This window comes from Piliocolobus tephrosceles, chromosome 1 (assembly GCF_002776525.5).
Source record: "Piliocolobus tephrosceles isolate RC106 chromosome 1, ASM277652v3, whole genome shotgun sequence".
Lineage (NCBI taxonomy): Eukaryota > Metazoa > Chordata > Mammalia > Primates > Cercopithecidae > Piliocolobus > Piliocolobus tephrosceles.
This window is the reverse complement of record NC_045434.1, coordinates 203,080,742-203,101,992: the sequence shown is the minus strand read 5'-3', so window position 1 is coordinate 203,101,992 and position 21,251 is coordinate 203,080,742. Positions and strand designations below refer to the sequence as shown.

Genomic DNA, 21,251 nt, shown 5'->3' with positions numbered 1-21,251 from the left:
TAAATAAATAAACAAATAAATAGGTGAATAAATCCAATTCAGTCCAACAAATATTTTGTAGAAGACCCTACTATTCAAGGCATTGTGCTCTGACTGGAAGTATGAAGACAAAGCGGCAACTTCTAGTTCTACTAGCAGATAACATCTACAACCAGATGTTTCAGTACTAGGTAGAGAATTCAATGTAGGTAGGCAGACTAGTGGGACAATGAGAAGGGGAAGGCAGCTCTAAGCTCTATCTGCCTAGGCTTCGTAGAATCAGTGCAGTGTTGAAGCTTGGATAGATCCGGTGTATAAATGGGAGTCACTGACAGCTTTTTTTTTTTTTCTTTTTTTTTTGCAATAGGTTCTCACTCTGATGCCCAGGCTGGAGTGCAGTGGCATGAACATGGCTCAATGTAGCCTCCACTTCCTGGGCTCAAGTGATACTCCCACCTCAGCCTCCCAAGTAACTGGGACTAAATGTGCACATCACATTAGCCTGGCTAATTTTTAAAATTTTTTTGTAGAGACAGGAGTCTCACTATGTTGCCTAGGCTGGTCTTGAACTACTGGCCTCAAGCAATCCTCCCGCCTCAGCCTCCCAGAGTGTTGGGATTACAGATGTGAGCCACTGCTCTCGGCCTTCATTGACAGCTTCTAATCAGAGGCATAACATGGTCAGATGTATATTTGTTGGTAGGATGGAAGACTAAAATCAATGACACTAGCCAGTAGGCTGGATATACAATCTCTCTTGATAGCTGTGGGCATTTGGTTTCAGGGTCTTGCAGTTACCAAAATGCAGGATGCTCAAGTCCCATATATGAAATGGCACAGTATTTGCATACAACCTACACATATGCTCTCACATACCCTTTTTAAAAATTACTTATTTTTTTTTTAAGAGATGAAGTTGAATTCCTAGTCTCAAGCAATCCTCCCATCTCAGCTTCCCAAGTAGCTGGGACTATAGATACATGCCACTGCGCTGGCTCCCATATACTTTAAATCATCTCTAGATTACTTATAATACCTAATACAATGTAAATGCTACGTAAATAGTTGCACTGAATTTTAAATTTTGTATTACTTTTTATTTGATTAAAAATATTTCTGGTCCATGGTTGGTTAAATCCATGGATGCAAAGCCCATAGATACAGAAGGTACCGTGTGTGTGTGTGTGTGTGTGTGTGTGTGTGTAAATATATACGTGGATAGGAGGCCTGAGGTTGACGTTTTACCTGGAGATACAATTTGGCACTGTTTGCAATTACTCAGGGGGAGTCTGTAGAGTGAAAAGAGAATTGATGTAAGCTTGCGAACCAACATTCCTTAAACAGCGGGCAGAGAAAACGCAGCCCTGGAGGAAAGAAAGAGTAGCGTTACCGGGAGTGAAACGAATAGAGGAGGAGCCGGGGAGGATCAGAGGGAGGGACAATTGTGTGGAATGCGGTACAGAGGTCAGAAAAGCGTCCATTTCATTTGGCGGTAGGTGACCTTTCCCAGAGCAGTTTCGGTGTTAGTGGTTCAGGCGGGAATTCCAATGCAAGAAACTAGCGAACGAATGAGAGAGTAAGTAGGGAAAGTGAAGGTGAGTACGTTAGCGAATTAGCGAATAAATCAAGTCTGTGCCCTCTCTTGCCCGGGAGATTTCCAGGGCCAATGTCGCACTTTGGTGCGGAGGAAAGGCCTGGAAACGGCTCGGGGTGACGCCTAGGAAACTGTCAGCCTTGCAACCCATAGGCGCAGCCCCAAGGTCAGGGTCACCTCGAGCTTCCAGGCAACTCGTCACCTTGACGACCAACTGGAAAAAACCGGAAGGGATGGAAGCCGCGGATCATCTCGCGATATCTGGACCGTCTGCGCCGGCCTTCCTGACCTGGGACTTGTTTCCAGCTCTCGCGAGACTTGAAGGGGTCGGAGCGCGGGGGCCGGCCGAGAGGAAAGCTGGAGGCGCCGGTGGGGAACATGTCGGAGTCGGAGCTCGGCAGGAAGTGGGACCGGTGCCTGGCGGATGCGGTCGTGAAGATAGGTAAGGGACTTCTCGCCCCTGCGGGCCCGGCCGGTAGCCGAGCTGTTGGCTCCAGGTTGCGCTGCCCCGGAGGAAGGACGGAAAGCCCCACGGGAGGTCAGGCCGCTTGGCCTTTTCCGGCCCCTCCGGCCAGGGCGAGCCGCCCGTTCCCAGGCGGGCGGTTACTCGGGCGGCGCATACAGACCCGAGGAGCCGGAGCAGCCGCCTGGGTGCGGGGGTAGTTGCAGCCCCGAGGAGGTGGTCGGGGTTGGCAGGTGGCAGGACAGTCGCAGAGCTCTTGAGTGGAAGCCAGTGTTGGGGCACACCCTCGTGCGGGAGCCGCGGGGTTCTCCTCCTGGGTGGTGCATCCCCCGGCACGCGGCGGGGTACCGGATTAGGAGGCCACGCTGCTCCCCCGCGGAAATCAAAGTGCCTTCTGCAGAAGGTCACCTGGAGCATTTCATAGACACCGCCAGGCCCTGATGCGAGTTGCTGTCATTTCCGACTTGCCACTTGATTTGTTTGAGTCAGAGTAGTCTGGGGCCTGAACTTAGAGACAGAGGGGTACTGATCTGGAGAGAACTGCGCGGAAAAGTAAGAAGTTGTTCACGTTCAGTCCTTAATGGAACTCTGCGTAGTCCTTTAACACGTGCTCAGTGACGGCATAAATTATGAAGTCACTGTATGGCGAGGAGGAGAGAGGAAACTCGTTTATTGAGCGTATATGGTCTTCATTGTGCGAAATAATTTTTACAGGCTATGAAATGGAGAGTCAGGTGAAGGAATTTGCCCACGGTTATAGCTAACAAATGGCAAAATTAGGGATTTGACCTAGGTTTTCTGGGGTCAAGTCCCGTGCTCCTTCTTTGATATTAATTTTTGTTACCCAAATATGGTGTTTTTGTGTGGTAATCTTAGGGTATTTAAGAGGATTTAGGATTGTGTCTTTGAATGAAAACATTGAGGAATAAGATTGTAAGCTCCATGAGAGCAGGGATGTTTTCTGGTTTAGTCACTGCCCCATCCCCAGCCTCTGAAAGAGTACTTAATAAAAGTTGTTGAGAGTGAGTCAATAAATGGAACAACTTATCAGTTAACATTTCACCTCTGAATTCAGCACTTACAGTCAAGTGATTTGACGCAAGTTATTTAACTTTTCTGTGCCTGATTCCTACTTGGAAATTGGCGGTAATAATTATTACTATCTCATAGAGTCGTTGGGAGGATTAAATTAGTGAATTCGTGTACAGGCTTGAATATGGATCACTTAGGAATGGGTTATTTTGGAAGCGACTAAACAGCCACTTTTGTTTTGTTACCGTTAGCAGCTTGCAGTTCAGAGAGAAGACTTAACACCTAGATATGAAATGACCAAAGTAGTTACTAGGCAATGTCATGTAGTTAAGAAAGGGCTTTGAGCTGGGCGAAGTGGCCCAGGCCTGTAATCCCAGCACTTTGGGAGGCCGAGTTGGGAGGATTGCCTGAGATCAGAAGTTGGAGACCAGCCTGGAAAACAAAGTGAGACCCTTATTTAAAAAAAAAAAAGAAAAAATAAGAAGGGCCTTTGGAGGTAAACAGAGCTGAGTTTGAATTATCCACTTGCTCTTCTCGCCCGTCCTTACTAATTTTGTAGCTTTGGGTAAAATCTCTTTCTCAACTACGAAGTGGTGATAAAAAGAAATTTACCTGAAAGTATTAAGAAAAGTAAAGGACAGAAAAATACATAAGCTACTTAGCACAGTGCCTGGTGCTTTATGTATACAGTAAACGGTAGTCATAAAAACTGGGTTTTAAAGTTTTTTTATGTATTTTGTTTTATTTCTATTTATTTTTAATTAACTGACTTTTTTTATAGAGGCAGGGTCTCCCTATATTGTCCAGGTTGGTCTCTTAACTCCTGGGCTCAAGCGATCCTTCTGCCTCAGCCTCCCAAAATGTCAGGATTACAGGCATGAGCCAGTGCACCACACTTATAATAGTTGTTTTTTTATTTTTTGAAATGGGTCTCTCTCTGTCACCCAGGCTGGAGTGCAGTGGTGGGATCTCGGCTGACTGCAACCTCCGTCTCCTTGGGCTCAAGTGATCCTCCTACCTCAGCCTCCCAAGTAGCTGGGACTATAGGTCCCCGCCACCATGCTCAGCTATTTTTGTATTTTTTGGTAGAGACGGTGTTTTACTGTGTTCCTCAGGCTGGTCTGAAACTTCTGGGCTTAAGTGATCTGGCCTCCTCAGCCTCCCAAAGTGCTGGGATTACAAGCTTGAGCCACTGCACCCAGCCAGTGGTTGATATTAATATTATTGTGCTACTCAAGACCACGTGAGGCAGTGAATAGTGTCACTCTGTCTCTCATGTGTGGAACATTGGTAGGGGTGCGTCATATACATGTGGAGTAATTAAATGAGGCAAGGTAATGTACGATCTCAGGTATAAATTGAAATGAATGATTCAGACTCTTGCTGTAGGTTTGTATATTAAGTGACTGAAGAGATGGGCTGAGGTCATTCAATAAGACTCTTATTGACCTTTGTAGAATGGCTTGGGATTGAATAGTCAGGTAGGATGGAAGAAGAACTTGACAAAAGCCACGTTGGATTTTCATGAGAGTAAATTGAAGCGCAGAGAGGTTAAATAGCCAGAAGTGGAGGAGCTCGGGTTAGAACCCAGATATCCTAATTTCAGTGCAGAGAGGCTGGTTTAGGTGGAGTCAGAACTGTGAAATGTCTTAGAGATATTCCATTTTATCTTGGAGGTGTTTGAGTTGACTGTTGACTTTTTCACATGCATTCTGCATATTCAACACCTCTGCCTTAAAAATCTATTGCTTCCAGGGCTCACTAGGCAATAGGCTGGTGGGTGATCTGGGATGGTTTCAAGCAACAAATATTTATTGAGCTATGGGTCAGTCAGCGGGCAAATAGAGAGGCATGAGACATTTCACTGCCGTCAACAGGGAATTGATGTAATATATTAGGTTGCCATTTAAAAAAAAATTGGCAAAGACCGCAGTTACTTTTGCACCAACCTAGTAAATGAAATTTTAGCATGATTGTTCTGGCAGAATGAATTTGGAGCAGAGGAAACCAGCAGTACTGTGATTGTGAGGTGATAAAAGTCTGACCTGTTAGACTGGAATAAATGGGCATATTTGAGAAGTTTCAAACTTTTTCCCATCTGTGAAATAAGGGAGTTGTCCTGTTGGTGATGGGCTGAGAGAGAGGGCAGAAGAGAGAAGCAGCAAGGGAGGCTTTAGTCTGAGTTGTCTTTGAGACGATGAAAGTGGACGCTCTTCTACAGTGAATGTGTTGCTTCCTGTTTTCTCTGGGTAGTGAGGTTCTGGAACTCCTTAAACCTCACTGGCTGCTTTCTTTTCTGGTATTTCAAAATGGAGACAGAGACTCAGGGAATGGCAGCCTGTGGGTGATATAGGTAAGAGGTTTGGTGGAAGATACAGACAGGAAGAAAAGGCCAATGCAGGCTTTCCGCTCCATCTTTATAATTTCATTGTGGGTTTTTGTCGTTTTTGAGACAAGGTCTCATTGTGTCATCCAGTCTGGAGTGCTGTGGTGCAATCACGGCTCACCACAGCCTCGACCTCCAGAGCTCAGGCGATCCTCCCACTTCAGCCTTCTGAGTAGCTGGGACTGTGGGTATGCACCACCACACCTGTCTAACTTTTGTATTTTTTGTAGAGATGGGGTTTCACCATGTTGCCCAGGCTGGTCTTGAACTCAGGGTCCAAACGATCCACCTACCTTTCCCAACGTGCCCGGATTACAGGCATGAGCCACCACACCTGATCCATCTTGATAATTTCATACTCTGGCTTGGCACAGACTGAAGAGAAGCCATGGTGAATGCACAGCAGCTTCTGTGAGTCCTTCTCTGGTTGTCTTATACCTAAAGTGTTTTGCTTCCAGGGTTCACCAGGGTTATTTTCCCACTAGTTTGCTGTAAGATGACTATTGTAATCACTCCTGTTTAGCATAGGTGTTGTATAGCTGAGTTAAATAGCTTTCTTAAGCCTGTACTTTAGGGAGTGGTTGCTTAAAAAAGTATTCTTCAAGGATCTTTTCACCCTGAAGCTTGACTCTTAATAGAAACTTACCATATGATTTTGTCCTGTAGGAAGAGATACATTTATTTATAAACACTCTTGCCCCCATTACTGTCTTAAGAAAAGCAATTCTAGGCCAGGCACAGTGGCTCGTGCCTGTAGTCCCAGCACTTTGGGAGTCTGAGGTGGGAGGATCACTTGAGCCCCAGAGGTCGACACCAGCCTGGGCAACATAGTTAGACCCCATTGCTGCAAAACATATATATATTAGCTGGGTGTGGTGGCATACACCTGTGGTACCAGCTACTTGGGAGGCTTGAGCCTGGAGATTGAGGCTGCAGTGTGCTGTGATCACACCACTGCACTCCAGCCCAGATGACAGTGACAGAGCAAGACCTTTTCTCAAAAAAAAAGAAGAAGAAGAAGAAAAGCAGTTATATTTTACCTGTTTATTCGGGTTTTAAAACCTCTATTTATTTTGTATCAAATAGTGTGGAAGAATAGGTGATTTCTAGTATGGTTTAAACTGATAAATTAAGCCCATGGATCCGGAAACAACAGCAAAAATTAAAACCCATGTCTCTCTCTTCGTGGAAGGCAGGTCTGAGTGATGGGCACAGTGGGCCCTTACTTGTTTTGTTACACATCCACTTCTCTTTTTTTTCCACTCTTTCAGCCCTTGTTCCTTTCTTTTTCTTTATTCCTGTCACATTTTTACGCTTCTTTTTGACCGCTATTGTTATTCCTGCCACTGCCACTACATACATTGCCTAGTTCATCTATAAAGTTTGACATTGATAGGTCTTTTTTCCTTAGTAACCCTGTTAGCATTTAAGAAGTTCCTAGGTATTCTATTTATTCTTTATCACATCATTTTTCTTAATAGCATGTTTCACCATTTGAAATTTGTAGTTGGCTTCTTTACTTGATTGTTCCTTCTCCCTGGAATGTAAACTTCATAAGAACCAAAGGCTGTTGCGTTCACTGTTGATCCCTTAACCCCTGGTTTAGAGGAGGCGTACAATAATTATTGTTAAATGAATGACATGTATTGCTGAGAATTGTGTAGACTGTTCTCTGCCCATATTTGCGTCTTAGTGTGTTTATTAACTGAATGAATTAGTGTGTAACTGAAAAACTCCAAGTAAAGTAGATTTCTGCCCGTTCACATGTTTGATCATGTATCCTTGTGTTCTGGGGACTTATACCAACTTTTAATTTCATCTGGGAATGTAAATTACTGTCAGTAGATCTGAATAATAAAGTAGTATTAAAAATATTTGGGAATAGTCAACTGAGAAACATAAACCAGAGAGCACTTTTGTATTTAAACAAGTAGAGGGATGATGTTGGTTTAAGGGGTAGTGCCAAAGCCTTATTGCAGGAAATTAAAAAGGAGTGAAGAATATTACATTTTATGAATGGCATGTTCCGTTAGTTTTATGTGAATGCGTCATTAATGGGTTTTGCTTATTTTATGGATTTATTTTTAAGTTTTATCAGATTTATTAGATGCTCTGGCTTTCTTTATCCACTCAGTTCAAGGGCTGTGTTGTTTATTTTCCTTGTATGTATGGATAATCTGTCTTAGTGCCCATGAGCATGAATCAGTCACACATTTCTTGTTAGTGAGACTAGAAGGCATAGTGTCTGATCAACAGAGGAGACTTTAAATCGTTCTGGTCTCCACAGAGCCGATGTCCTCAGCTTGGGCTTGTCACCCTGGACTGGATGGGAGGTTATGTCTGTTTTCAGTTTCCCAAGGAAAATAAGATTTTAGGAGATGAGAAAAGTCAGACTTCCAGGGGCTGCTTCCCTGTGGTTTGAGAATTTATGAGCCCTGCAAGTGTGGGTCACAGAAGCACTAGGCCGGGCATGCTGGCTCACGCCTGTAATCTGAGCACTTTGGGAGGCCGAGGCGGGCAGATCACCTGAGGTCAGGAGTTCGAGACCAGCCTGGCCCACATGGCGAAACCCCGTCTCTACTAAAAATACAAAAAAGTAGCCAGGCATGGTGGTGCACACATGTAATCCCAGCTACTTGGGAGGCTGAGGCAGGAGAATGGCTTGAACCCGGGAGGCAGAGATTGCAGTGAGCCAAGATCCTGCCATTGCATCCCAGCTTGGGCAACAAGAGCGAAACTCCGTCTCAAACAAACAAACAAACAAAACAGAAGCAGAAGCACTGTCATTGCCCTCAGAGTTCTGTTACAACTTACTCTTCTTGAATGCCGAAGGCTTGCACCGGCAGGCTGGGGACCTCTTGACCAAATTGATGTTGCTCGTGTGACAGTGGCCAGGCCCCAAACTATGGATTTGCCAGAGGACGCTTTGAGGAAAATCTGATTCCCGCGCTTCCTGGATTCATGCGGCGGTCCTGGGAATCCCTAGTGTGACTTGGAAAGCTTTAAAATTGGCGGTGTCCCTTTTCTCTTTGTTTTGCTCCAATGTGAGACCAGAGTAAGGAATATCTAGTCTTACTGATCCATGTATTGGCCTAGAATTCTAGTTTATTCTAAAGGAAGTCAGGTTGTGTGGCAACTCTGTATTTTAGCGTTTGAAGAAATTCATTGAATGTAAGCTGAAGAGTGACATGGTTGGAATTTTTGATTTCAGAAAAATCGTTGACAAGAATGAATCAGAGGGCTAGCTAGGATGAAGGCAGGGAGGAGATGTCATGGTGGAGGGAGAGGTCGCCCAGAGCTGGAGAGTTTCCTGGAGAAGGCTGTCCTGGCAAGCCAGGTGTGTCAAGCACAACAATGATTTCCGTTATCTTAGTAGCAAGGAAAAAGGCAAGTCATGGACATATTCAAACAGCCCTAGAATGTATTCAGTTCAGTGAACTGTAGTGGCGGACACAGGCATTTTGTTTTTCTTTTCCTCATTTTTTTCATTCGAAATAAATGTACCAGTAAATACCTCTCAGCCTTGGATTTCTTATCTATAAAATGATAGTACTTGCCACAGAGAGTTGTTGCAAGTGAGGATAAAATGAGATAATCTCTAGAGCAGTTAGGACGTTGCCTGTACTTAACTAAATATTAACTGGAGGCTGGGTGCTGTGGCTCATGCCTGTAGTCTCAACACTTTGGGAAGCTGTGATGGGTGGATCGCTTGAGGCCAGGAGTTTGAGACCAGCCTGGCCAACAATGGTGAAACCCAGTCTCTACTAGACATACAAAAAAAATTAGCTGGGTGTGGTGGTACATACCTGTAGTCCCAGCTACTCGAGAAGCTGAGGCATGAGAATCCCTGGAACTTGGGAGTTGGAGGTTGCAGTAAGCTAAGATGGAGCCACTGCACTCTAGCCTGGGCAACAGAGCGAGACTCGGTCTCAAATAAATAAATAAAAACTGGAGGTTGTTACTGAAGAGTGGAGGTAAAAGAGTTAAAATAATTAACACATTTACCCTGATCTTGGCTATTGTGGGTCGTAGGTGGGTCTTATTGTGCGTCTTGGCTACTGTGAGTCGACAATCAATATTCTAGTTTATATATATCATAGTAATCATTAATGTATACTTCTTGAAACAGTTTAATACCGGGTATTGTGGTAAGCCTTGGCAGGGGATGGCACACAGGTGAATAGGCACTGGCCCTACCCTGGAGGGGCTTACTACCTTGAGGAATGTGAAAAGGACGAGGGACATTTGACCCCCATTTTGGAAAAGATGCAGACATTTAATAGGTGGACCTATGAAATAGGTGTTTCAAGCCTTCTAAGTGTCCCAGAGGAGAGGGATACTTTGGTTCCTTCTGGGAGTGATGAGAATGACCATCACTTATTGAGCACTTAACCGCATGCCAGTGCTAAGCATGTTATATTTTACGTCATTATCTCATATCCTTGTAAGGTATTTCTCCATTTTTACAATGGAAGCTTACGGTGGCAGAATCCCCCCTTTAAGATCACAGGGGCTACAGCTGCAAGGGTAGGAAGGTGAACCCCATTCTTGTAGCTATCACATGCTAATGCAGGAGATTTTATCCTTTAGGGGTTAAAGGACTTATGTAGGGCGGGGTGCAAAAGATGAGGCAGGAAAGGCGGAAGGGTGTAGGAAGTTATGGAGATTTTTAAAACTATTTTGTTGAGATATATTTCATGGCATAATTTTCCTATTTAAAGTGTACAATTGCCTTTCTGCCCGTGGACGCCGCCGAAGAAGCATCGTTAAAGTCTCTCTTCTCCCTGCCGTCATGTCTAAGTCAGAGTCTCCTAAAGAGCCCGAACAGCTGAGGAAGCTCTTCATTGGAGGGTTGAGCTTTGAAACAACCGATGAGAGCCTGAGGAGCCATTTTGAGCAATGGGGAACGCTCACGGACTGTGTGGTAATGAGAGATCCAAACACCAAGCGTTCCAGGGGCTTTGGGTTTGTCACATATGCCACTGTGGAGGAGGTGGATGCAGCTATGAATGCAAGGCCACACAAGGTGGACGGAAGAGTTGTGGAACCAAAGAGAGCTGTCTCAAGAGAAGATTCTCAAAGACCAGGTGCCCACTTAACTGTGAAAAAGATATTTGTTGGTGGCATTAAAGAAGACACTGAAGAACATCACCTAAGAGATTATTTTGAACAGTATGGGAAAATTGAAGTGATTGAAATCATGACCGACCGAGGCAGTGGCAAGAAAAGGGGCTTTGCCTTTGTAACCTTTGATGACCATGACTCCGTGGACAAGATTGTCATTCAGAAATACCATACTGTGAATGGCCACAACTGTGAAGTTAGGAAAGCCCTGTCAAAGCAAGAGATGGCTAGTGCTTCATCCAGCCAAAGAGGTCGAAGTGGTTCTGGAAACTTTGGTGGTGGTCGTGGAGGTGGTTTCGGTGGGAATGACAACTTCGGTCGTGGAGGAAACTTCAGTGGTTGTGGTGGCTTTGGTGGCAGCCGTGGTGGTGGTGGATATGGTGGCAGTGGGGATGGCTATAATGGATTTGGTAATGATGGAAGCAATTTTGGAGGTGGTGGAAGCTACAATGATTTTGGCAATTACAACAATCAGTCTTCAAATTTTGGACCCATGAAGGGAGGAAATTTTGGAGGCAGAAGCTCTGGCCCCTATGGCGGTGGAGGCCAATACTTTGCAAAACCACGAAACCAAGGTGGCTATGGCGGTTCCAGCAGCAGCAGTAGCTATGGCAGTGGCAGAAGATTTTAATTAGGAAACAAAGCTTAGCAGGAGAGGAGAGCCAGAGAAGCGACAGGGAAGCTACAGGTTACAACAGATTTGTGAACTCAGCCAAGCACAGTGGTGGCAGGGCCTAGCTGCTACAAAGAAGACATGTTTTAGACAAATACTCATGTGTATGGGCAAAAAACTCGAGGACTGTATTTGTGACTAATTGTATAACAGGTTATTTTAGTTTCTGTTCTGTGGAAAGTGTAAAGCATTCCAACAAAGGGTTTTAATGTAGATTTTTTTTTTTGCACCCATGCTGTTGATTGCTAAATGTAATAGTCTGATCGTGACGCTGAATAAATGTCTTTTTTTTAAAAAAAAAAAAAAAAAAGTGTACAATTTTAGTTTATTCACCAAATTGTGCAGTTATCACAATCTAATTTTAGAATATTTTAAGCTTCCCCCAAAAGAAACACTGGACACAGCTGCTCCTGTTCCCAAACTCTCACCCGCTACCTTAGCCCCAAGCAACCACCAATTTACTTTTTGTCTCTGGAATCTCCTATTCTGGACATTTTACATGAATAAAATGATATAATATGGAGTCTTCTGTATCTAGCTTCTTTCACCTAGGTAGTGTTTTTGGTACTCGTCCTGCTGTTGCATTTATCCATTCACTCTTTTTTTGTTTCCGAATAATGTTGTGTGGTATATTTGTACTACATTTTCTTTATCCATTTGTCAGTTGGTGGACATTTAGTTCGCTTACAGTTTTATATTTTATGAATAATGCTGCTGTGATCAAGTGTATACGGTTTTGTTTTGTTTTGAGATGGGGTCTGTGTTGCCCAGGCTGGTCTCAAATTCCTGGGCTCAAGTGATCCTCCTGCCTCAGCCTCCTGAGTAGCTTGGATTACAGGTGCATGCCACAGTGCTCAGCCTCCCAATTTTTATGTGGACATGTTTTCATTTCTCTTGGATATATACCTAGGAGTGGAATTGCTTGGTTGTGTGGCAATTCTGTGTTTAGCATTTGAAGAAATTCATTGAATGGTAAGCTGAAAAGCGACATGGTTGAATTTCTGATTTCAGAAAGATCACTAAAGTGATGAGAATGAATCAGAGAGTGCCAGGATGCGGGGGCAGGGAGCTAGCTTAGTATATTATTGCAAATCTTGCCAAAGATGAGCTGATCAAATGAAGAGAATCATGAGCTAAGAGGGGAGCAGCAGGAGTGGAAAAGAGAGATATAATGATGCTAGTACAGAGGTTATATTTACAGAACTTGAAATGCAAACTCAAGAGTGGGAGGAGTCAGGTGGTGCCAAGCCTACATAAATGAGCATGGTAATGCTTTTGACAAATAGAAGAGGCAAAGAGGGGAATAACATTTTGTAGTTTCTTAATTTCTAGTGTGTCTTCAGATAGGTCTCTATATGCAGCTCAGTTAACAGAGATGAAAGTTACTGGTTTGTCATGCATTCATCTTCATGAAAAGAAAGGATTTGGCCTTGCTTCTTCCTTGTTAAGAAAGTATATGACCAGGGCTGGGCACGGTGGCTCACACCTGTAATCCCAGCACTTTGGGAGACTAAGGAGGGTGGGTCACCTGAGGTCAGGAGTTTGAGACCAGCCTGGCCAATATGGTAAAACCCCATCTCTACTAAAAATACAAAAATTGGCTGGGTGTGGCGGCGCATGCCTGTAATCCCAGCTGCACAGGAGGCTGAGGCAGGAGAATCTCTTGAACCTGGGAAGGGGAGGTTGTAGTGAGCCGAGAACAGGCCATTGCACTCCAACCTGGGTGACAGAGCAAGAAGGCTCTGTCTCCAAAAAAAAAAAAAAAAAAAAGAAAAAGAAAGAAAAAAGAAAGTAGGACAGTAAAAGACTTAGCAGCTGACTTGCCTTAAAATTAAAATTAACCAGCAGATTTTATGTATTCGTTCGATAATCAAGTATAGTTAAATTGCTTGAAGTCATTTTAATGTTTAAAAAAATACTAAAAGAGGCCATTGAATAGTCATGGAAAAATAAAGCAAATTATTGTTTTTCTTTAAGTATCAGTTCATCTGATAGATGTGGGTTACCACAAAGCATTGGTGGCTCACCAAAAATTGCCTGTTCGTAGCCTGTGTTTGGAAACTGATACCTCTCTATTCCATGGAGTGATATCAATTAGCTTATACTTAAATACTTCAAAGGCTTTTGATTGTTTATTGGTTTGGGTTTTAAATTGGTACATGTTAATTGTTGAATTGGGTAGCCACATTTTGTTTGTCTTATGTATATTTAAACAATGTGACCAAAAATACTTTTTCCATTTGCAGCAGCAATATGAATAATGGAACATTGTGACCTTCTAGAGAAGTGTTTTCTGTTAGTGTTACAGAATAATGGAATTAGGCGCTATATGGAACTTGAAAACATACTTAAATTTTTGTTCTGGCTGTGGTTTCATGCTTTCCTAAAATGTGGCCTGTAACAGTTTATTAGTAAATACGCTGACTTGCTTTCTTTGGCAAGTGCATTTCGGTATTGAATCCAAGTAAAAACACAAATATTTACTTATAAAAGTCATTTGGTGTAGTAATAGTTTTCCTATGGCCATTGACCCACTAGTGAAATGTTAGGGCATTGCTAGATTGGATCCTGTTTATTTAAAGGCCAAGAGAGGGAGAGAAAGAGAAAGCTAACATTAATCGAATGCCTGTTATGCCATCATATTTGGTACACTATTATCTCTTTTTTGCTTTCCCAGCAACTCGGGAAGTTTATATTATCTCTGTTTTTCCAGCAAGAAAAGTAATGCTCAAAGAAGTTTATAGAAATTGAGAAGCTGATTTTTAAATCTCTGAAAATGTAAACAATCCAAAATAGCCAAACCAGTTTTCAAAAAGAACAAAGTTGAGATTCTTGTATTAGCTGATTTTAAGGCTTACAGTAAAGCTACAAGACAGTGTGGTGGTGGTGAAGAGCTGCACATATAAATCAGTAGAATAGGGTAAAGTCCAGAAATAGACCCATACATAAATGATCAGTTCATTTTTAACAAGGCAATTTAATGGAGAAAGGAAAATATTTTCAGCAAACCATGCTAAAACAAATAGGTTTCCATATATAGAAAAAAATGAGCCTCGCTTAAAAGGATCATAGACCTAAATATAAAAGCTAAAACTATAAAACCTATAAGAGCTTTCCAGTGTGGAGACTGGAGACAACGTGCAGAAATGGCATCTCAAAAGGGGAAGGAAAAGAAGGAAGAACAGGTCATCAGCCTTAGACCTCAGGTGGCTGAAGGGGAGAATGTATTTGGTGTCTGCCATATCTTTGCATCCTTCAATGACACTTTTGTCCATGTCATGGATCTTTCTGGCAAACCATTACCGTGTGACTGGTGGGATGAAGGTGAAGGCAGACCGAGATGAGTCCTTGCCATACGCTATGTTGGCCACCCAGGATGTGGCCCAGAGGTGCAAGGAGCTGGGTATCATTGCCCTACACATCCAACTCCGGGCCACAGGAGGAAATAGGACCAAGACCCTTGGACCTGGGGCCCAGTCGGCCCTCAGAGCCCTTGTCTGCTCTGATATGAAGATCGGGAGGATTGAGGACGTCACCCCCATCCCCTCTGACAGCACTCACAGGAATGGGGGTTGCCGTGGTCACCGTCTGTGAACAAGACTCCTCAAAATATTTTCTGTTAATAAATTGCCTTCATGTAAAAAAAAAATTAAAAAAGTAAAACCTATAAGAGAAAATCCTTTGTGACCTTGGGGTCAGAAAAGATTTTGAGGGATACAAAAAGCAGTTTCAAAGAAAACTGATATACTGGATTTGATAAAAATTAAAAACTTTTGCTCTTTGAATCGCACTATTAAGAAAGCAAAAAGGCATGTGTCTTTACAGCAGCATGATTTATAATCCTTTGGGTATATACCCAGTAATGGGATGGCTGAGTCAAATGGTATTTCTAGTTCTAGATCCCTGAGGAATCGCCACACTGTTTTCCACAATGGTTGAACTAGTTTACAGTCCCACCAACAGTGTAAAAGTGTTCCTATTTCTCCACATCCTCTCTGGCACCTGTTGTTTTGACTTTTTAATGATTGCCGTTCTAACTGGTATGAGATGGTATCTCATTGTGGGTTTGTTTTGCATTTCTCTGATGGCCAGTGATGATGAACATTTTTTCATGTGTCTGTTGGTTGCATAAATGTCTTCTTTTGAGAAGTGTCTCTTCATATCCTTTGCCCGCTTGTTGATGGTATTTTTTGTTTTTTTCTTGTAAATTTGTTTGAATTCTTTGTAGATTCTGGATATTAGCCCTTTGTCAATTTATTGTGGCACTATTCACAATAGCAAAGACTTGGAACCAACCCAAATGTCCATCAATGACAGACTGGATTAAGAAAATGTGGGACATATACACCATGGAATACTCTGCAGCCATAAGAAATGATGAGTTCATGTCCTTTCTAGGGACATGGATGAAGCTGGAAACCATCATTCTCAGCAAACTATCGCAAGGACAAAAAACCAAACACTGCATGTTCTCACTCATAGGTGGGAATTGAACAATGAGAACACTTGGACACAGGAAGGGGGAACATCACACACTGGGGCCTGTTGTGGAGTTGGGGGAAGGGGAAGGGATAGCATTAGGAGATACACCTAATGTAAATGACGAGTTAATGGGTGCAGCACACCAACATGGCACATGTATACACATGTAACAAACCTGCATGTTGTGCACATGTACCCTAGAACTTAAAGTATAATAAACAACAAAAAAAAAGGAAAGCAAACAGGCAAGCCACAGAATGGGAGAATATACTTGTAATACACATATCTGATAAAGGGCTTAGAATACATAAAGATCTCATAATTTTAAGGTTCCCTGGCCCCCATAGACTCCATTTCTCACATGTTACTCAGGCTACTACTTCTGGCCTCGAGTAATCCTCCTGCCCCAGCCTCCCAAAATTCTGCAATTTAAGATGTGAGCCACTTTTCCCAGGTCTTTTTTTTTTTTTTTGAGATGGGATCTCACTCTGTCACCCTTGCTGGAGTGCAGTGGCACAATCACGGGAGCCTCAGCCTCCCGGACTCATGATCCTCCCACATCAGCCTCCTAAGTAGCTAGGACTACAGATGCATGCTACCACATCAGGCTAATTAAAAATAAAAAAATTTTTTTTAATCATAAGAAGACAACAACACATGGGTAAAATTACACCAGTGGTGGATAGGCACATGAAAAGATACTTAACATCAGTGGCTGTTAGGGAAATGCAAACTAAAATCATGAGATATACCTACACACCCATTAAAGTAGCTAAAATTTTTAAAAACTGCCAATACTAAGTGTTGATTAAGCTGTGAAGCAACTGAGACTCTTATACACTGTTCATGGGAATGGGAAATGGTAGAACCACTTTGGAAGACTGTTTAACCGTTTCTTATAAAGTTAAACATATGATATAGCCATTCTACTCCTAGATATTTACCAAAGAGAAATGAAAACGTATCCACACAAAGACTTACACGTGAGTGTTCATAGCAGCTTTATTTGTAAGAGTTAAAATACTGGAAACAACTGAGATACCCATCAGTTGGTTAATGGAAAAACAAAATGTGGTCTGTCCTTAAAGTGGAGTATCAGTAATAAAAGGAAACCAACTACTTTTATACAACAACGTGGATACATTTCAGAATCATTTTGTTGAGTGATAGAAGCTGGACACAAAAGAATACATGCTGTATGATTCTATTCACATACAAATTTCTAGGAAATACAAACCAGTCTAATGAAGTTGAAGGAAAGAGGGGGAAAAACAGAATAATTAAAATGACTAAAGAAAGCATAGTCCAGCTGGGCGTGGTGGCTCAAGCCTGTAATCCCAGTACTTTGGGTAGCCGAGGTGGGCGGATCACGAGGTCAAGAGATGAGACCATCCTGGCCAACATGGTGAAACCCCGTCTCTACTAAAAACAAAAAAATTAGCTGAGTATGGTGGTGTGCACCTGTAATCCCAGCTACTCGGGAGGGTGAGGCAGGAGAATCTCTTGAACCTGGGAGGCAGAGGTTGCAGTTAGCTGAGATCACGCCACTGCACTCCAGTCTGGGGACAGAGGGAGACTCCATCTCAAAAAAAAAAAAAAAAAAAAAAAAATAGACCATAATTCTTAGGTCTCGTAAACTTGTCATTTTTAAAAATAGAAGGTAGAGATTGTTTTAAAATGCTCTTTAGATAGGTAGCATGAAAGAGAAAGAAAGGATAAATGAGTACACATTAGAAAAAATGTTGGAGGCTCTAGATAAATGAGGAGGTAGTCTAAGAAGACAGCAAATCAAAGCCACCCCTTCCCCCCCCACCCCCCCCTCCAGCCTTTTTTTTTTCGGTTTTTTTTTGGAGACAAGGCCTTACTCTTGCCCAGACTGGAGTACAGTGGCACAATCATGGTTCACTGCAACCTCCACCTCCTGGGCTCAAGCGATCCTGCTACCTCAGCCTCCAGAGCAGCTGGGATTACAGGCGCGCACCACCATGCCCAGCTAGCAGATTGATCTTAACGGATACTGAGAGACAAGATATATTTGGGAGGAGTCGAAATCTAGTGCTTTTACTTCAATTTTCTTTATCCAGTCTAAGCCATTAGGATGCTTAGGATAATTTATAATTATTGTAACACTCTGACATAATTGTCGACAGATTTGTAGACTTACCTTACTTTGACAAATGTTTACAAGTTAGAACAAATGTTTCTGATTGTTTGTCAGAACCTGCACATATAAACCACTCAGAATTCCTGTTTGATAGATTTTAAATGATTAACTAAAGCAACTGATTTAAGCAACATAATTCACTTTTTACTAGGAAGGTAGTCTTAAGAAAGCTGCTAGTTTCTTGGCAGCATTTCAGAAGACTAAGTTGAAATTCATTTGCTGTAGGAATTTTTTATTTATTTCTCCTTTTTTTTTTTTTTTTGAGACAGGGTCTCGCTCTGTCGCCCAGGCTGGAAGGCTGGAGTGCAGTGGCAGGATCTTGGCTCACTGCAACCCCCACCTCCCGGGTTCAAGCATTTCTCCTTCCTCAGCCTCCCAAGTAGCTGGGATTACAGGCGCCCACCACCACACCTGGCCACTTCTTGTATTTTTAGTAGAGACGGGGTTTCACCGTATTGGCCAGGCTGGTCTCGAACTCCTGACCTCAAGTGATCCCCTAACTTCAACCTCCCAAAGTGCTGGGATTACAGGCGTGAGCCACTGTGCCCGGTCAAAATTTTTAATTTCTTTACCATTTCAGCATAGTCCTGTATGTGAGAAACTATGAGCTTGTTAGCTCATAAATATCCTATTCTGATTAGATGCAAAAATATATTACCATTTCAATCACATATTTTGTCTTGACAGTAAAATAAATGCTACTCATTGTATGTATTCCCAGACAAGATTATGAAGAACTTATCTTTCTCTTTATTCCAGCTGCAACTATTTTTTTTTTTTTTTGAGACAGGGTCTTCCTTTGTCACTCAGGCTGGGGTGCAGTGGCACAATCACATCTCACTGCAGAGTGCTGGAATTACAGGTGTGAGCCACCATGGCCCGGCCTCAACTTGAAATTTATTTTAGCTCATAACTTCTGCTTTAGAAGATGTTTTAAGGCCGGGTGCGGTGGCTCACGCCTATAATCCCAGCACTTTGGGAGACTGAGGCAGGTGGATCACTCGAGGTCAGGAGTTCAAGACCAGCCTGGCTGACATGGTGAAACCCTGTCTGAACTAAAAATGCAAAAATTAGCTGGGTGTGGTGGCACGCACCTGTAGTCCCAGCTGCTTGGGAGGCTGAGGCAGGAGAATCGCTTGAACCTGGGAGGTAGAGGTTGCAGTGAGCCGAGATCACGCCAGTGTGCTGTAGCCTGGTGACAGAGTGAGACTTCATCTCAAAAAAAAACAGATTTTTTTTCTTTGTGAAAGCTAAATTCTTTTTTTTTTTTAAGTTTATTATTTATTTATTTATTTTTGGGATGGAGTCTCGCTCTGTTGCCCAGGATGGAGTGCAGTGGCATGATCTCCACTCACTGCAAGCTCCGCCTTCTGGGAGCTCCATTCTCCTGCCTCAGCCTCCCAAGTAGCTGGGACTGCAGGTGCCCGCTACCGCGCCTGGCTTTTTTTTTTTTTTGTATTTTTAATAGAGACGGGGTTTCACCATGTTAGCCAGGGTGGTCTCGATCTCCTGACCTCGTGATCCGCCCACCTCAGCCTCCCAAAGTGCTGGGATTACAGGTGTGAGCCACCATAATGGTGGCTACTTCTTGGTTTTATAATGTATGCAAGTCCAGGGATTTGGAGAGGTTTTTTATGGGGCTTGGTAGAGTAGTACAACCTTTAAAAAAGACTCTAGCCAGACGTGGTGAGTCATGCCTGTAACCCCAGCACTTTGGGAGACAGGCAGGTGGATCACCTGAGGTCAGGGGTTTGAGACCAGCCTGGCCAACATGGTGAAACCCCACCTCCATTAAAAATACAAAAATTAGCTGCGTTTGGGGGCACGTGCCTGTAATCCCAGCTACTTGGGAGGCTGAGGCACAAGAATCACTTGAACCCAGAAAACGGAGGTTGCAGTGAGCCAAGATCACTCCACTGCATTCCAGCCTCAGCGACACAGTGACACTGTCTCAAAAAAGAAAGACCCTAGAGTGCCACTGTATCGTGTCAGCTGGGTGCTGCTTCCTTGCCTTTTTGTCCTTGCTGGATTTTAGCAGGCTCTCAGAAGGCCTGAAACTCAGGCAGATTCTTTCAACACCTTTTCAGATGCTGACTTGGGATATCATCGTTTGTATCAACACACCCTAAATGCAGAAACATGGGTGTACTTAAAAATATTTGACTGCCTTTTCTATTTGTCTTTGTCCATGAGGTTTTTTAATACACTCTTTCCTATGGATCCCTGATCTACGAATTGTCATTAAGTGTGGCCACTTCCCCCTTCTCAGAATTTCCTAGTCATGCTCAAACCCTTGCTTTTGCCTGTACTGGTTGTCTTCCATACCATCTCTTTCATTTCTGCCTATCATGGAATACAGGAAAGGTGGAGGGAGGGCTGTTGAGAAACCACAGGATGCAAGGCCGTAACATTTCCATTCAGATGAGCCGAGAAGAGTCTGAAGTCTAGACCTTAGCTCCCACTTGCAGTTGCTTTGGGGCTGCAGAAGCCAACTGGTATTTTCACCTCTGATGGCGGCTTCTTCAGATCTGTCCTCATTGCTGCCGTAGTGAACTACATAAAGTACACATCTGATGTATAGCTTCTCTACTTAATTCCCTCTGTTGCTTCCTTATTGCTTACAGGGTAGAGGCCACGATCCTTAGATGGATGGCATAAAAGATTGTCTTGCTTTATCTGCTACCTCACACTTGATAATTTGGCAGCAAGGAGCTTGCTGTAGCTCCTGTCTCTTGCCACCTTCCCTCCCACTTTCCTCTCTAGCCCCCCTGGACAGTTTGGGTATCCTCAGTGCTCCTAGTACATCCTGTTTCTGTCATTGTACCCTGTACTTCGTGGGTCTGATTATCAGCTGGCTCCAACACTGAAACAGTGAACACAGTACAGGAACTTATCACTCCCCAGGACGTGGCATACTGCCTGGCACACAGTAGGTACACGGTTTGTATAATTAAGGAAATGCCCACACATAATGTTGGCCATAAAGAAGTTTGGAAGATGTTGAGTTTTCCTGTGGTAGGTTTAAAAATGTATTATAATAGCTTCATATTGTCTGTGAGGAGGCTGTACTGGGAGCAGTATAGTGTGGGGATGAAGCACCACGCCTCTGGAGTCAGGCTGCCTGGCTCACATCTCACATGTCTGACCTGAGGTTCTGTGCCTCAGTATCTCTATAAAATGGGGCTCATAAGTTTATTGTGAAGATTAGATGAGAAAATTTAATCCTTGAGCATAAGTGCTTAGTGAATGCTATTCCTTTTATTTACTATTCCAGAAAACAATGTAGATGTTTTTAGAAATCAAGTTTTATTTATTTATTTATTTATTTATTTATTTATTTATTTATTTATTTAT

The 21,251-nt window shown here is 43.1% G+C and overlaps 2 protein-coding genes and 1 pseudogene across 2 annotated transcripts in view; all 3 read left to right on the top strand.

Moving 5' to 3' along the window:
- The first annotated feature begins 1,865 nt into the window (after window positions 1–1,865).
- Window positions 1,866–21,251, top strand: part of MICOS10 (mitochondrial contact site and cristae organizing system subunit 10) — a 32,575-nt gene continuing 13,189 nt past the window's right edge. The window contains exon 1 of the mRNA XM_023219797.1: window positions 1,866–2,015. Within this exon, the coding sequence (XP_023075565.1) occupies window positions 1,952–2,015 (64 nt within the window). The 5' untranslated portion in view covers window positions 1,866–1,951. The remainder of the gene's footprint in view (window positions 2,016–21,251) is intronic.
- Window positions 10,173–11,561, top strand: LOC111547744 (heterogeneous nuclear ribonucleoprotein A1-like). Its single transcript, XM_026455936.2, has one exon. It carries the CDS (start codon window positions 10,247–10,249, stop codon window positions 11,207–11,209), a length of 963 nt encoding a protein of 320 aa, XP_026311721.1. The 5' UTR covers window positions 10,173–10,246; the 3' UTR covers window positions 11,210–11,561.
- LOC111547746 lies at window positions 12,908–15,068 on the top strand (annotated as a pseudogene).